General features: G+C 50.6%; 1 protein-coding gene across 1 annotated transcript in view; it reads left to right on the forward strand.

The window, feature by feature from the left end:
* Nucleotides 1–17,845, forward strand: part of LOC123745073 (lachesin) — a 443,149-nt gene that overhangs the window by 397,500 nt on the left and 27,804 nt on the right. The window contains exon 4 of the mRNA XM_069306239.1: nt 16,892–17,050. Coding sequence (XP_069162340.1) covers nt 16,892–17,050 — 159 coding nt within the window. The remainder of the gene's footprint in view (nt 1–16,891; nt 17,051–17,845) is intronic.

Genomic DNA, 17,845 nt, shown 5'->3' on the forward strand with positions numbered 1-17,845 from the left:
TGCCCTCACGGATTTAGTCCTAGTATTGGTAGTGGTCCTAGTATTGGTAGTGGTCCTAGTATGGGCCTCAGAACAAATGTGAGAAGTTGCTGTAGTAATAATGTTCCGACTCCAACATTACACGCGAATGCCTCAGTGCAATAGGCTATCATCCTAATTTACTTTAGGATTAACACTCCTGTTAACCTGTCGCAACCACACAAGCCACCAACGTCGGCGGCGTGCACTGATGGCATGACGCGGACACAACCCGGGGCAGGAGGAGGACACGGGCGGACAAAACAAGCGCCCGGGGACAAGAGGAGGAGGACCCGGACAAAACAAGCGCCCGGGGACAAGAGGAGGAGGAGGAGGACAAAACAAGCGCCCGGGGACAAGAGGAGGACGCGGACAAAACAAGCGCCGGAGGACAAGAGGAGGAGGACACGGGCGGACAAAACAAGCGCCCGGGGACAAGAGGAGGAGGAGGAAGACGGGGCGAAAATCTCTTCGGCAAACCTTAGTCTCGTAAGAAAAAATATAGAAAAAAGAGCAGCAGCAAATATCAGAATAAAAATATGTATTTGAGCTTCTGCTTAACTCGAATAAGACTTGCAAGCAGCCGCTCTTAAGCTTCGTGAGACAGGCAGTAGGAGCAAAATAAGCTTTACGTACGACAGAACGCCGAGTCTGATAAGAAAGGCAATAAGTTTCTTTTCTGCAACGAATGAATTGAGAGCTTTATTAATGCACAAACGAATTAATGCACTTAAGATAACGTTAAACACTCTGAAAGTGAGCATGTTGCAAATAGGTCTTTGCTAAGACATTGGTCAACAGCCCACTGAGCGAAACATTGCTCGCCAACCATTTCTCATCAAGTTTTTGATGAGACATGATGAATCTAAACTTAACTGGAAACAAAATAAAGCTTTCTTTCGGGGATTAAACTGGACTTAAAGCAGAACTAAAACGTAGATTATTTTGGTACAAAACTTAGAAAACTTAACCATAGAGAGAGAGGGAAAAAACATACAAGACAATATCGGCGTCAGGGGTAAAAAAAAAAATATTATTGAAGTCACGAAAAATCATTTTCTTTGTTCATTTTCTCGGTTAATTGGGCGTAAAATAGGATCCGTGAGAAATGAATTCCATATTTTTGAAAATATATATAGATATTTTTTTTTCCCTGAAGCTTATCACGTACTTAATAAGCTAGACATCTAACCAATCAGGAACTATGACCGCTTTCTGTAGGGAATCAGGGGGGGGGGGGGACATTCCCGCATCTTTCAGGGATCAGGGGCAGTCTTCTTCTCTCGCAAGGCTCCGGGACGGCATCCTCCTCAATCAGGAACTGTCCCCACCACGCTCAGGGATCAGGGACGGTCTCCACCACGCTCAGAGATCAAGGACGGTCTCCACCACGCTCAGAGATCAAGGACGGTCTCCACCACGCTCAGAGATCAAGGACGGTCTCCACCACGCTCAGAGATCAAGGACGGTCTCCACCACGCTCAGAGATCAAGGACGGTCTCCACCACGCTCAGAGATCAAGGACGGTCTCCACCACGCTCAGAGATCAAGGACGGTCTCCACCACGCTCAGAGATCAAGGACGGTCTCCACCACGCTCAGAGATCAAGGACGGTCTCCACCACGCTCAGGGATCAGGGACGGTCTCCACCACGCTCAGGGATCAAGGACGGTCTCCACCACGCTCAGGGATCAGGGACGGTCTCCACCACGCTCAGGGATCAGGGACGGTCTCCACCACGCTCAGGGATCAGGGACGGTCTCCACCACTCTCAGGGATCAGGGACGGTCTCCACCACTCTCAGGGATCAGGGACGGTCTCCACCACGCTCAGGGATCAGGGTCATTAGAGCGGTAATCGACTTTTACAGAGGATCCGAAGCGACGCTACACACAGTCTGATACTTTGTTCACACACACCCGGAGCCCTGACCCCGTGCACGCCTCCCAGTGCACGCCTCCCCGTGCACGCCGCCCTGTGCACACCTCCCCGTGCACACCTCCCCGTGCACACTTTCTCAGCCTTGCAAACTCCTCCCTAACCTTCTTAACTCCATCCCAGACGTCCCGACTCTCCTCCCCCCCTCTCTCTGCCCCATCCATCCTTCCTCTCCATCAATCAATAGCCCAAAACACCAGAGAATACCACGACATAGCCCAAAATATCATCAATAGTTATCAAAGCACATACAACTATTGCAAAACAGTTGTATGTGCTCACAGTTGTTGTATGTTCAACAGCAGAGTCGGCGGGATAACAACAAACAACAATTCAACACAACATGTGCCAAGGAATGGCTCAACATATCACAATATTACATTATACCTAGTAAATACCGAGAAATACTTAGTGAATTGGGTAGACTTTATTTACAAGTATGCTACGACGTAATATAACCGGATTTACCACAAGGTAGCACTGTAACAAGGTCTACCATAACATAGCGCAACATAGAGCGATAAGGAGTATATTTCATGACACAATATAACACAACATAGTGTCATTAACCCCGATAGTCTCATGGCCTACATCCTGTCTGGGATGAGAGTTATTCCGCACTTTTAGGTGGGAAGAATTCCACGATATTTTAGGCGGGAAGAAAGATGGCGCCAATGAGAGACGTTCTCGTGGAGGAACGAGTTGAATGATGTCATCAATGACCAATGAGAGAGGGAGCAGGGCTGTGACGAGTCACAAGCAGAGGGTCTGCGATAGGTGACGACGTCATTTGCGAGTGTGGGGTCAAGGAAGTCACACACTTCTCATCGCTCTTCGAATTTGAAGTGTTCTATGTGCACCGGTGAGAGAAGTGACGAGGAACTGTGACAGAGCGTCCGTATGTCAGGAAGAAAGGGACGGCTGGGGTGTCAGCCTCGATTCATGGACCCAGGAATGACCTTCTGAAGCCAGTGAAGGGTGAATGTGTCTTGGTGTTCACCGTGAAACGTACAAGAGGTTGTGTGAGTGTCCCAGGTGAACCAAGGTTGGTGCCTCGATCACCAACAACACCAAAATTCGACAGTGACAGTCGAGAGAGGATTTGTGAGCGACCTGGAGGGAGTGTAGACCTACCCCCGGCGCCATCTTGATTTTGAGACAAGCGTAGTCGCATTTGTCAGAATTTTGTGTGTTCGCCAAGGAACTAGTTCATCTGATTACTTGTCAGAAAATGTGCTAATCGCCTGTGGGGATAATTCGCCAGAGGGAGATCCACCCTTGAGTAAAATGGATTGATCCACAGGTGTGATCCGCCGGCGGTTGTTCGTCATCTATATTTCGCTTGTTTGGTGCTACCGTTGTAATTTGTAAGTGTGACGCAGTGAACGGAGGTTAGAAAGCTTTTGTTTTCTTAAATATTTCTTAGATTTATATTTCTTAGATATTTCTTAGATTTATATTTCTTAGATTTTTCTTGTTTTCTTAGATATTGATGGTGATTACCAGATTTTTTTTATTTATTAAAACCCACAATACAATAATAGCCACACGTAATGCAACACAAAATAGAATGCCTCAAAATAACACAACATAGCCACGCGCAATGTAACATAATGGAACATACAATACAGAATACAGCCACGTGACTACAAATACCACAACACAGCAGGATAGAGCACAACAAGATGGGAGCCCCTCTCCCGTCCCTCGAAATAGTGATGTAAACTCAGGGATCACGTTGGTTAAAAGCAGATTTATTCATTGACCTGGGAACGGATGAGACTAGTTGGTGACCAGCCGGGACGGGGCGTGGGGGAGGTACGGACACGGCTAGTTGGTCAGCGGGAAGGGGCGAAGAGGCTAGTTGGTTATTGGTTGGGGAGGATCAAGGCTAGTTGACGGGGATGGGGCTAGTTGATCAGCTGGGGAGGTTGAGGCTAGTTGTTCAGCATGAGGGATGTGGCTCGTTGGCCAGCCAGGAGGAACAAGGCTAGTTGGCCAGCTAGAGGACAAGGTTTGTTGGTCAATGGGGTGGGGGGGGATAAGATGGTCATCAAGGAAAACTAAGCTAGTTTGTCTATGTGTTAATCCAGTGACAGGAATTGAGCCAGACCCGCGTCCTGCAGCCTCCTTCAGCGGGCTGTAGAAGGGAGTCTGAGAGGGACTGTGGCTGTACAGTGAGCCCAGTGGGCCAGCCAGGTCCCCACACCTCCCCTTGTGGGGCGCTCCCACCACACGGTCAGGTATGCACTTGTTCTGCCTTAATAGTTTTCAAACTTTTTAGGCCAGCGCGTGAGCTTTGGCGTGAGCGAGTACGGTGGTGCTCATTGTGTATATACAACACAAAATCAATGCAGGTTTCGGGGTTATTCGATCAACCTAAATCACACTAAGTATTCAGAGACAACACCCCGCGGAGCACCAGGGGTTTAAGTTTATTAAATACGTTCACTCTCTCCTCTAGAATCACTAGCAAGTGGATTTTGTTGCGCCACGGAGAGAGAGAGAGACTGGAATTAACTTCAGTGGTCTGGCAGCGGCGGCCAGGCAGCACAACGCTTACATTTTCAACGCCGTCGCCTCGTGTTGTGCGTGTGTGTACTCATCTAGTTGTGCTTGTGGGGTTAAGCTTCGGCTATTTGATCCCGTTTTTCAACCATCAGTTAACTGTTGTACAGGTTCCTGAGCCTATTTCCTGAGAAATATGATATTATAAGGGCCTACGGGGCTCTTACCATATCTACATTTAAAACTGTGTATGAAGTCAGCCTCCACCACATCACTGCCTAGTGCATTCTGTTTATTAACTACTGTCACTGAAAAAGTTCCTTCTAATGTCACTGTGGCTCATTTGAGTACTAAATGAACACGAACAAAGGCACCTGTGTCCCCTTGTTCGTGTTCCGTCCAAGCTAAATAGTTTGTCTTTGTCCACCCTGTCAATTTCCCTGAGAATTTTTAGTATGTGTGTACTCACCTGATTGTACTCAATTCCACCCATGTCCCCTCGTTCTGTTACTATTCCGTGTGAACATTTCGTCTATGTCCACTCTGTCAATCCCTCTGAGTATCTTATACGTTCCTATCATGTCCCCCCTCTCCCTTCTTCTTTCTAGTGTCATAAGGCAAAGTTCCTTCAGGCGCTCCTCATACCCCATCCCTCGTAACTCTGGGACGAGTCTCGTTGCAAACCTCTGTGTGTGTGTGTACTCACCTAGTTCTCGCCTAGTTGTGTCTGCAGGATCGAGCATTGACTCTTGGATCCCGCCATCGGAGCATCGGTGTGTGTGTGTGTGTGTGTGTGTGTGTGTGTGTGTGTGTGTGTGTGTGTGTGTGTGTGTGTGTGTGTGTGTGTGTGTGTGTGTGTGCAAATATGGGTGGCGGAAGAGGGAGGGTCAGGAGAGCTAGCACCACCAGCGGCACCCGGGGTGAAGGCTGATGGCTGGGAAACTGTTGCTTTAAACACGGGGGAGTGAATGGGGCCAAATGGGGCAGCTGCATGGGAGGGAGTCTGGTACAGTAGTGTGGCTGCAGGGTGAGGTCTGGCACAGTAGTGTGGCTGCAGGGTGAGGAGGTCTGGCACAGTAGTGTGGCTGCAGGGTGAGGAGGTCTGGCACAGTAGTGTGGCTGCAGGGTGAGGCGGTCTGGCACAGTAGTGTGGCTGCAGGGTGAGGCGGTCTGGCACAGTAGTGTGGCTGCAGGGTGAGGCGGTCTGGCACAGTAGTGTGGCTGCAGGGTGAGGAGGTCTGGCACAGTAGTGTGGCTGCAGGGTGAGGTCTGGCAGAGTAGTGTGGCTGCAGGGTGAGGAGGTCTGGCACAGTAGTGTGGCTGCAGGGTGAGGCGGTCTGGCACAGTAGTGTGGCTGCAGGGTGAGGAGGTCTGGCAGAGTAGTGTGGCTGCAGGGTGAGGTCTGGCAGAGTAGTGTGGCTGCAGGGTGAGGAGGTCTGGCAGAGTAGTGTGGCTGCAGGGTGAGGAGGTCTGGCACAGTAGTGTGGCTGCAGGGTGAGGAGGTCTGGCAGAGTAGTGTGGCTGCAGGGTGAGGCGGTCTGGCAGAGTAGTGTGGCTGCAGGGTGAGGCGGTCTGGCACAGTAGTGTGGCTGCAGGGTGAGGAGGTCTGGCACAGTAGTGTGGCTGCAGGGTGAGGAGGTCTGGCACAGTAGTGTGGCTGCAGGGTGAGGAGGTCTGGCACAGTAGTGTGGCTGCAGGGTGAGGAGGTCTGGCACAGTAGTGTGGCTGCAGGGTGAGGAGGTCTGGCACAGTAGTGTGGCTGCAGGGTGAGGAGGTCTGGCACAGTAGTGTGGCTGCAGGGTGAGGAGGTCTGGCACAGTAGTGTGGCTGCAGGGTGAGGAGGTCTGGCACAGTAGTGTGGCTGCAGGGTGAGGTGGTCTGGCACAGTAGTGTGGCTGCAGGGTGAGGAGGTCTGGCACAGTAGTGTGGCTGCAGGGCGATGTGTCCCTCCCTCACCCTCCCGCCTGCTGGTCAGAAAGCGCGGGAAGGGAGCCACGACGACACAGACCCGGAGATCGAGATTACAAAATCTTAATTAATCGAACCCGATTTTGTCCGCCACCTTACTTCTTTGTTCTCACCCCCCTCCCCCCACCCCACCTTCATCTTCTCCTCAACTCATACATCCACTCCCCTTCCTTCCCTACAACCAAGGAGAATCTTTTTCTTTTCTTTTTCCTTTATTTTTCCCGTATTTATCAATTCTTCTGTTTTATCTTAGATTCTTTACTTTTTAGACCTCTTTGCTATTTTTTCTCTCTCGAATCTCTTTAGGGAATTTTATGTATTTGCTTTTATTTCTTTCTCATTCTCTTTCCTCTCACATCTCTCTCTCTCTCTCTCTCTCTCTCTCTCTCTCTCTCTCTCTCTCTCTCTCTCTCTCTCTCTCTCTCTCTCTCTCTCTCTCTCTCTCTCTCTCTCTCTCATAGATTTGTTTATCATTCTCACTGGTTTTGATTTTCATTCTACTTTCCTCCCTTCCTTTCCCCCGATCTCTTATACATTCTCATTCTCCCCTCTCACTTTCCCATATTTCTTCCACCCCTCCTTTATCCATCGTCTCCTCCCCTCTCTTCCCTCACACAGTTCTCCTGCTCTTCCCGCAACACACGCACACGCACGCATGCGCATACGCACCCACACACCCTCGTCTGAGTCCCATACATTGTGGAACAGAACATTTTGGGATGAAGAGTATGGAAAAAATACCTTAATGGAACAGAACATTTCTGGAAGGGGGGAGTTGAGAGGGAGGAAAAGACAGCCAGCTTCCACTGAGCGATATCTTGCTGTGAACAATGTTACTAAGATCAGTGAAAACAACGATGACAAATGAAATCACGTTTTATGTGAAGCTCACGCCTCACACAGATATAACACGATCACTTATAAACAACAATTATTTTCTAACGACTTGAACAGCGAGACGTGGAATGGAATGGCTGAAACAGCGGAACGGAAGCACCAGTGGAGTGGGAGAGAACCCTCAACACTAGGGGTAATGCCTTGAGTAAGAGGCAGTCTTTTAAACTAGCGATGGGGAAGACTAAGTTAAGTAAAGTTATTGAGGCTGTGCAACACGAGAGGCTGGTGGAGGGCCCCTTGAGCCTCATTGTGAGGCTGGCGGAGGGGCCCCTGGAGCCTCATTGTGAGGCTGGCGGAGGGGCCCCTGGAGCCTCATTGTGAGGCTGGCGGAGGGCCCCTGGAGCCTCATTGTGAGGCTGGCGGAGGGCCCCTGGAGCCTCATTGTGAGGCTGGAGGAGGGGCCCCCTGGAGTCTCATTGTGAGGCTGGCGGAGGGCCCCTGGAGCCTCATTGTGAGGCTGGAGGAGGGGCCCCCTGGAGCCTCATTGTGAGGCTGGCGGAGGGGCCCCTGGAGCCTCATTGTGAGGCTGGCGGAGGGGCCCCTGGAGCCTCATTGTGAGGCTGGCGGTGGGGCCCCTGGAGCCTCATTGTGAGGCTGGCGGTGGGGCCCCTGGAGCCTCATTGTGAGGCTGGAGGAGGGGCCCCTGGAGCCTCATTGTGAGGCTGGAGGAGGGGCCCCTGGAGCCTCATTGTGAGGCTGACGGCTTGACCAAGCTTGGCAAACGTGACTTAGCCAAAGTGCCTACTGGGCTGTCTTGCTGGCGATTCGGTCACTGTCACGCTGACGGAGGACATTGGGAGCACCGTCGTGAAGCTGACGCCTCACCTCAAGTGTCAGGACATCGTCACATGGAGAGTGTCAGGACAAGGCCGAAGGAAGAGAAGTGCCAGGACAACAATTAACCGTCGCTGAAAAGGCGAACCCACTGTAAGAGAGGTGGGAAGTGCGTGAGGCTGTGAGGCTGGAATAACAAGAAGGCAGCGGACACTGCAGAACAGACACCATTGCGAAGGGTCAATGTCGCGGAACGGGAAGCATTACGATACGCCAGAGACCGCCAGGGAGAAACTTGGCGTCTGGGAGGGGGAGAAGGGCCGCCTGGAGGTGATGGAGACGGGAGAGATGAGGCAGAAGAGGACAAGGGCCACAGATCATTAGCTGCACCCGCGGTCATAAGGCAGGCCTTAACCCCAGGGATAAATACGTGTTTCGTCATATTTATCTGCTGGGGGCCTGACCAAGGTGGCCCTGGGCTCTTGCTGGGGGCCTGGCCAAGGCGGCCCTGGGCTCTCTTGCTGGGGGCCTGGCCAAGATGGCCCTGGGCTCTCTTGCTGGGGGCCTGGCCAAGGCGGCCCTGGGTTGTGTTGCTGGGGGCAAGATCTCTCGTCCATGTCATCATATTTACATTTAAAATGATGCATCACCGAGTCATGAGCGTGGACCGCGCCTACTCCGACCTATCGCCCCCTCGTCCATACCTAATTAATAATTTAATTTTTAGCAAGGTAAGTTAAGGTAATTTAATGATAGTGTGATATCAGGAGAAAGCACTACGCCATTACGACTAGCATTTGGAAAAAGGATAAGGATAGAAATGGGAGGGAGGTTAAGGTGTAAGGGAGGATATGTGATGGAGGTTAGGGTGTGGGAGAGGGTAATGTGAGAGGGAAGGTGAGGTGTTAGGGAGGGTGAGGTGTGAGGGATGATGAGGGAGGGTGTGTAATGGTCTTCATTACGAAGACGATCGGAAACAGGGGAGAGGAAGAGAGGTCAAAAGGTAACGAGGGGGAGAAGAAAGGCAGCAGATGAAGGGAAGGAGGCAGGGAGGGAGGGAGGGGGAAGACTGTGACCTGGACCAGTAAAAATTAGATCCCATGATGAGAGAATAGAGAACGTCGCCCTTCATTAACGCCTCGCTGGGAGCCTGCAGACTCCTGGTCAGCAAGGGGCTGGGAGCCTGCAGACTCCTGGTCAGCAAGGGGGCTGGGAGCCTGCAGACTCCTGGTCAGCAAGGGGGCTGGGAGCCTGCAGACTCCTGGTCAGCAAGGGGCTGGGAGCCTGCAGACTCCTGGTCAGCAAGGGGCTGGGAGCCTGCAGACTCCTGGTCAGCAAGGGGGCTGGGAGCCTGCAGACTCCTGGTCAGCAAGGGGGCTGGGAGCCTGCAGACTCCTGGTCAGCAAGGGGGCTGGGAGCCTGCAGACTCCTGGTCAGCAAGGGGCTGGGAGCCTGCAGACTCCTGGTCAGCAAGGGGCTGGGAGCCTGCAGACTCCTGGTCAGCAAGGGGGCTGGGAGCCTGCAGACTCCTGGTCAGCAAGGGGGCTGGGAGCCTGCAGACTCCTGGTCAGCAAGGGGGCTGGGAGCCTGCAGACTCCTGGTCAGCAAGGGGGCTGGGAGCCTGCAGACTCCTGGTCAGCAAGGGGGCTGGGAGCCTGCAGACTCCTGGTCAGCAAGGGGGCTGGGAGCCTGCAGACTCCTGGTCAGCAAGGGGGCTGGGAGCCTGCAGACTCCTGGTCAGCAAGGGGGCTGGGAGCCTGCAGACTCCTGGTCAGCAAGGGGGCTGGGAGCCTGCAGACTCCTGGTCAGCAAGGGGGCTGGGAGCCTGCAGACTCCTGGTCAGCAAGGGGGCTGGGAGCCTGCAGACTCCTGGTCAGCAAGGGGGCTGGGAGCCTGCAGACTCCTGGTCAGCAAGGGGGCTGGGAGCCTGCAGACTCCTGGTCAGCAAGGGGGCTGGGAGCCTGCAGACTCCTGGTCAGCAAGGGGGCTGGGAGCCTGCAGACTCCTGGTCAGCAAGGGGGCTGGGAGCCTGCAGACTCCTGGTCAGCAAGGGGGCTGGGAGCCTGCAGACTCCTGGTCAGCAAGGGGGCTGGGAGCCTGCAGACTCCTGGTCAGCAAGGGGGCTGGGAGCCTGCAGACTCCTGGTCAGCAAGGGGGCTGGGAGCCTGCAGACTCCTGGTCAGCAAGGGGGCTGGGAGCCTGCAGACTCCTGGTCAGCAAGGGGGCTGGGAGCCTGCAGACTCCTGGTCAGCAAGGGGGCTGGGAGCCTGCAGACTCCTGGTCAGCAAGGGGGCTGGGAGCCTGCAGACTCCTGGTCAGCAAGGGGGCTGGGAGCCTGCAGACTCCTGGTCAGCAAGGGGGCTGGGAGCCTGCAGACTCCTGGTCAGCAAGGGGCTGGGAGCCTGCAGACTCCTGGTCAGCAAGGGGCTGGGAGCCTGCAGACTCCTGGTCAGCAAGGGGGCTGGGAGCCTGCAGACTCCTGGTCAGCAAGGGGGCTGGGAGCCTGCAGACTCCTGGTCAGCAAGGGGGCTGGGAGCCTGCAGACTCCTGGTCAGCAAGGGGGCTGGGAGCCTGCAGACTCCTGGTCAGCAAGGGGGCTGGGAGCCTGCAGACTCCTGGTCAGCAAGGGGGCTGGGAGCCTGCAGACTCATGGTCAGCAAGGGGGCTGGGAGCCTGCAGACTCATGGTCAGCAAGGGGGCTGGGAGCCTGCAGATTCATGGTCAGCAAGGGGGCTGGGAGCCTGCAGATTCATGGTCAGCAAGGGGGCTGGGAGCCTGCAGATTCATGGTCAGCAAGGGGGCTGGGAGCCTGCAGACTCCTGGTCAGCAAGGGGGTTGGGAGCCTGCAGACTCCTGGTCAGCAAGGGGGCTGGGAGCCTGCAGACTCCTGGTCAGCAAGGGGGCTGGGAGCCTGCAGACTCCTGGTCAGCAAGGGGCTGGGAGCCTGCAGACTCCTGGTCAGCAGGGGGCTGGGAGCCTGCAGACTCCTGGTCAGCAAGGGGCTGGGAGCCTGCAGACTCCTGGTCAGCAAGGGGCTGGGAGCCTGCAGACTCCTGGTCAGCAAGGGGGCTGGGAGCCTGCAGACTCCTGGTCAGCAAGGGGGCTGGGAGCCTGCAGACTCCTGGTCAGCAAGGGGCTGGGAGCCTGCAGACTCCTGGTCAGCAAGGGGGCTGGGAGCCTGCAGACTCCTGGTCAGCAAGGGGCTGGGAGCCTGCAGACTCCTGGTCAGCAAGGGGCTGGGAGCCTGCAGACTCCTGGTCCGCCGGAGTCTGCAGAGGTACATTGTATACCACAAAATCATGGTCTTGAGGAGGTAATATCATAGACCAAAAGACCATATGGTCCTAAGGTCACAGACCACAAGACCATATGGTCCTAAGGTCACAGACCACAAGACCATGGTCCTAAGGTCACAGACCACAAGACCATGGTCCTAAGGTCGCAGACCACAAGAGTGGATCATCACGGCGGAAGAGCCGATCGCGCCAGAGGTTAACGAAAGGAATGTCTTGTCTGACGCTGTTAGATTAAAACAATTATGTCTGGCTTCCTACATCTGGAGAGTTGATGAGAGGAGGCAGTGAAGGAGGTAAGAGAGGGGTGAGGGGAGGTAGTGACTGAGGGAAGAAAGGTGAGGGAGGGAAGATAATGACGGATAGGAGAGACGTGATTGGAGGGCATCGTATTGAGATTCGTAATTATCTATATAAAAGATGAACAGCGGCGTTGTTTATTGATGAGAAAGATTTTTCGACCAGTACGATATTAATGTTCGTAGTTTTCCTGTTGCTCAGATGTTGAACCTGAATGTCATTTAAGTTTCCGAGTTCAATTAAATGCAAAATCATTTGTACATTTTGTTTGAATACCACACTTACTCATCCGTACTTTGCCTGTACGTCCCACTTATTCAACTGTACTTTGCCTGTACGTCCCACTTACTCAACTGTACTTTGCCTGTACGTCCCACTTACTCAACTGTACTTTGCCTGTACGTCCCGCTTATTCATCCGTACTTTGCCTGTACGTCCCACTTATTCAACTGTACTTTGCCTGTACGTCCCACTTATTCAACTGTACTTTGCCTGTACGTCCCACTTACTCAACTGTACTTTGCCTGTACGTCCCACTTACTCAACTGTACTTTGCCTGTACGTCCCGCTTATTCATCCGTACTTTGCCTGTACGTCCCACTTATTCAACTGTACTTTGCCTGTACGTCCCACTTACTCAACTGTACTTTGCCTGTACGTCCCGCTTATTCATCCGTACTTTGCCTGTACGTCCCACTTACTCAACTGTACTTTGCCTGTACGTCCCACTTATTCATCCGTACTTTGCCTGTACGTCCCACTTACTCAACTGTACTTTGCCTGTACGTCCCACTTATTCATCCGTACTTTGCCTGTACGTCCCACTTACTCAACTGTACTTTGCCTGTACGTCCCGCTTATTCATCCGTACTTTGCCTGTACGTCCCACTTATTCATCCGTACTTTGCCTGTACGTTCCACTAATTCATCCGTACTTTGCCTGTACGTCCCACTTACTCAACTGTACTTTGCCTGTACGTCCCGCTTATTCATCCGTACTTTGCCTGTACGTCCCACTTATTCATCCGTACTTTGCCTGTACGTCCCACTTATTCATCCGTACTTTGCCTGTACGTCCCACTTACTCATCCGTATAAATCAGAGAACAGTTTAACCGGGAAAATGTGCCTGGTTGTTCCCTTAGTTGCGTTTCTGTGATTACCTCCATCTTGGCCTTTTACTCATACTTTCTGTTCCAGTACCACATTTCCGCACAAACTAATCACAGATTTTGTCCCATAATTAAAAGTCGTGTTGGAGTTTGACCCCGATGAACCAAGGTCAACATTGCACATATTAATTACCATGAACGGGATAACTATGAAGAAACTCTTAAGTACTAATCTGATTTTCTTCTTAAGAAGCGTTGACGGTGAATAAGCCTAATTCGTATGAGATATGACAGCAGTGAGATCGTTGCCATGAAATAATGCTCTGAAACTCAGGGAACATAAATAAATGTAACAATAAATACAGGTTACAATAAATGTAACCCAAGCCATCAAAGATTGAGGAAAGATGTACACGTTCGTAAGTACTTGCGTAACTGCTTCGTGAATTTGGCCCCAGCTGAACCGTATCTTCTCCTGTTACTCTGCTCAGCACTTTATCGTCTTTTTTTGCCCTCGAAACATCAGTTTGTTTATTATGTTTTATTAATTGTGATAATAGGCGGGCGGCGACGGAGGAGGAGCCGAGGGTGGTGGTGAGGACGTCTCCGGAGGACCCACGTGCCGGGTAAGAGATTGGTTTGTGCCGGCGTGTGAGGTCTGACAAATGCTGCCTGCTGATTGAGGGAAGCCCGACACCTGCTTATTGCCAGCGTCTCAGCCCAACCCCGATACGCCCCCCCCCCCCCTGTCTTATACAGCACCAGCCTCTTCTTATCTCGTCCCTTCCTCTCTCTCTCCTTCCTCTCTCTTTCCTTCCTTCCTCTCTCTCTCTCTTTCTCTCTCTCTCTCTCTCTCTCTCTCTCTCTCTCTCTCTCTCTCTCTCTCTCTCTCTCTCTCTCTCTCTCTCTCTCTCTCTCTCTCTCTCTCTCTCTCTCTCTCTCTCCCGCTCTCTCTCCATTTTCATGTTACGAAGCCAAGCAATATAATATTGCAAAAGACAGTTACTATCCATTGGCACCAAGTTTTCACCTTCATATTATTTCCAGCAACACTTCTCGATAGTTTATTAATTAGTAAATAATCGAGAGAGAAATTAATTCGCTAAAAAAAACTTCACACAACTCCACGAACTATCAAAACTTATTTTCAATTGCTCAGAAAAACAATGCAGATTTAATATAGTTAAAGTAACAAGACATGGGATGGCCAGTTATCCTTAACTAGCAGTAAATATGTACCTAGGAGCTAGTCGAGCGTTGAGGGATGTATTCTGGGGTAAGGTCAGTAGAGAGAGGCGTTGGTTAGTAGAGGGAGGACTTTGATCAGCCTAAAGGGCTTCCTGTCCCTGAGAATGAGGGAGAACGAGGGGTAAATTCACCGTGGAAATGCTGTAGGAGCACTGGTAGACTGTGTCAGGATGCTGAGCCATAGGAAGTATGCCGTGTGTGGGGGAGGGGGGAGGCTCTGATGAAGGCCAGATAGTCTTCAGTTAAATAGCTATGACTCGGGGCCGCTTTTGTGTCGCCAGCAGCAGTATTGTGAGGGATTATAGTGCTGCACTGGTTACTTTACGCGGTGACGTGGCTTGTACCAGTCACGTGTCAACGGGAGTTTTGTACCAGCCGCGTGTCAACGGTAGTCTTGTACCAGTCCACTGTCACACATGAACCTTGAGGTGGCTCAGAGGGGCCACCAATCCGGCATCACGGATCTAAATGATCGTCATTTGTCACTAGTCTCAGGAGTTTCAAACCCATCTTCTCCGGTACCTGGAACCTTTTCTCTTCCTGTTCTACGTAATTAAGGTGCAGCTGGCCTTCTATTGTTTATCTTGGTGTCTGAACCGCGCGTCACAACAATTCTGAAGCGTGAAACAATTCATGCTTCCATTTTTGTCTCGCTGTGACTGTGTTAAACCTATTAGGACCTCGCTAATTGGCAGACCTATTCAGTTATGTCTTGTCTCCTACTGTCGCTCTATCTGTCGATTATTTTGGTGTTTGTTGTCAGGATCTCTGTGGTGATGGGCTAATGGCGTGTGGAATATGGTCATTAATGGGACTTTACTGTTTGTGAATTTGTCAGGCGATTTCAAAGAGAAGTTGTCGTCCTGCCTATATACTGGGATTGTTGGGTCTGGTAATCCCTGTGTTTACGTAAAGGTGTAAACGACATTCAAGTCGTTCCCTTTGGGGCCGTAAGAGATCTTCTGTGTTCTTATGGGGACACTTTTCTGTCGATTGTCTTTCATGACTTTCCTCTGTCTTGTGTCTCAATGAAAAGCTGTTCCCGTGAGTGTTTTATAGGTGGGTCTGGTTCTGTAGTGTTGATCTCGTCGACAGTGGTAACATGGTGGTTTAACTTTTATATAAACATAATGGTATCAGCTGCTGACAAGGTCCTTGCCTCTCGTATGTGTAGTTTGTGCATGAGTGTTTGTGTGTGTGTGTGTGTGTGTGTGTGTGTGTGTGTGTGTGTGTGTGCGCGTGTGTATGTGTGTTAGTGTGCGTGTGTGTTAGTGTGCGTTCTAGTTTCATCCGTCTATAGGCACACCCTTACCTTGAGGTTACCTTGCGTTAATTCCGGGGGTCAAGATCCCCGCGGTCCGGTCTCTGACCACGCTCCCTGGTCAGAGACCGGACCTGGTCCTTCCCTATTATATTTCCTCTCCCAATTTCCCGATACAAATATGTATTAATTATTGAGCCTTTTGATCCTTCGGTGTCGGTTCTTCCTATCATTGTGACGCAGAATGCACCAAGTGTTGGATTGTTCATTCATTCAGGTTTCGTCACGCCCCCTGATGGCGACAACCCTCCCATGAGAGCCTTGATGCGACGATGGCAAATAAGCCACTTATTTTCACCTCAATGATTTGACGTCTTATCCAATTCATTTTTGACGTTTTTGTGTCTCTTACGCATCTCTAATTTCCATCTATTCCTTGTTCTGTTGTTCATCACTTTGAACATGGCTTCAATGAACACTTTGTCAATTCTCTAGAATATTATTTGACGCAGTCATGTTCCTCATTCATTCCCTATTCAAGTGTGATGGGGTCCAGTTCCCGCTGCCTTCCTCGTAGCCCTGGCGCCCTCAGATTTTTTAGTTTTTTGTGTGAGGGGTTCCTTGCTGGGGCGGCATACACAAGACTGGACCTAATATTCGTCTTGTATACCACTCGGAAGGTTTTACACAGGCTGCTCGCACGTTGGCCAGTTTGGCATATACCACTGACTTTATTCTGCTAATGTGTGCTTCTTGTATTAGATTTTTAGTTACCTCTGTTTCCAGGTATTTCTGTTTTCTGGCGCAGGAGGCAGATTCTGTTTCATTGAGTGTTGCTGTGCGAGTCATCTTACTCCTAGTCCAACCCTCATGACTCTTCATTTGTCTGAGTTTACGTTTAGTAAGCATTTCTCGTTGGGGTTTTCTATTCAGCATTTCAAGGTAAACTAAAATATTCACAATACATAAGTATGCCACATATGCACTTATTCATATGCCAAATATTGACTATAGGCAAGTGCGAGAACGGGTTGCAACTCTCACATCCCCCCCCCCCTTCCGTAGCCCATTGTGAAACTTTGTTGATATTAATAATATTTTCCGTGTTCTACCGAATGTCATACATGTTTTGGGATCTTCAGCGAAGAATGACACAAAATTATGGGGTGTAATTCTATGAGGACGAGAAATGGAAGTGGTCAAAGGCCTTACTTTGTGGCACCTTGTGGGACCTTGTGGGACCTTGTGGCACCTTGTGGCACCTAGTGGGAACTTGTGGCACCTTGTGGCACCTTGTGGCACCTTATGGGGCCTTGTGAAATCTTGTGGGGCCCACCAATCATCGTACAATACTCCTTAATTTACATATTGTTCTCATAGCTTATATTTTATGGGTTACTGTTCCATTATCCATTATTATTATTATTGTTATTATTATTATTATCCATTATTATTGCCTTCATTATCCCGATCCCTCTCTGACGCGTCCCCCTTCTCACTACCCTCACACCCGCACCTACCCTTCCACAAACTGTTCCATAACGACCTTCTAATGCCCAGTGATGTTGTCTACAGTACCGCCCAACATCATAGATGGGGAGAGCTCTGGCGACGTGATGGTGCAGGAGGGAGCTAACATCACGCTGACGTGTAGTGCCACCGGCACCCCCACCCCAGCCATCACCTGGAGGCGAGAGGACCACATGAAGATCAACCTCAACAAGACCTTCAGAGGTTAGGCTCAATACTCGGTTGATTGATCATTTGTTGATTGATCGTGCATCATTAGGGTAGTTCATTCACGTTGATTAGGAACGGCAACGATTTCAGATCCGCATTTGCTACACGTCTTCAGTCTAGCATCTTCTCTCTGATTGTGACCTGTTTTTCTGTCAAGTACTGCCTTTAACAGCTCATTGTCTCTCCCGGTATCAAAGCTTTCTTCTCCATCTTATACACCGGTCTTTAGTGAGGAACAGTATCAACTGATTTTGTTGGTAGTCTAAGACAATGCAATCTGCCTAGTTTTCTTTCTCAGATTGTGTCTTGGATGAGCCTCTCGCAGAATCCAATCTAGAACGTCGTCGTCCCTTCACTTTCTAGTGTGTGGTCTGGTCAACATATTTTAGCCACGTTATTGTGACTAATCGTGTGCATAGCCAAGCATGATTTGCCATCTTTAAAACCATGTTGCTTTCTGGTTAAAAAAAAAAAAAACTTATATCCAGGAACAATATGAAGTAATTTTATTCCTAATTATTTTTCTCCGGTACTTTGCAAGGAAACAATGAGTAAATCTGGTCTGGTGTTTAGAGCTTCCTGTCTTTTCATTTCTTACTTGTCAACACTACATTTATCTTTTCCCAGTGATCAAGGAGGAGTTCGCCAATCTCAATTGCTAAATAAATATTGTAGTTAGCAGATAAAAATAGTACACTTGTAGTTTAGTTCTACTGCCATTCCTCCAGGTACAGGTATCTCTTATTCCTCGTCATCAGTGACTGTTGTACTGTTATTGTTGCTTCTGAC

The sequence above is a fragment of the Procambarus clarkii genome, chromosome 57 (assembly GCF_040958095.1).
Source record: "Procambarus clarkii isolate CNS0578487 chromosome 57, FALCON_Pclarkii_2.0, whole genome shotgun sequence".
Taxonomy (NCBI): Eukaryota; Metazoa; Arthropoda; class Malacostraca; order Decapoda; family Cambaridae; genus Procambarus; species Procambarus clarkii.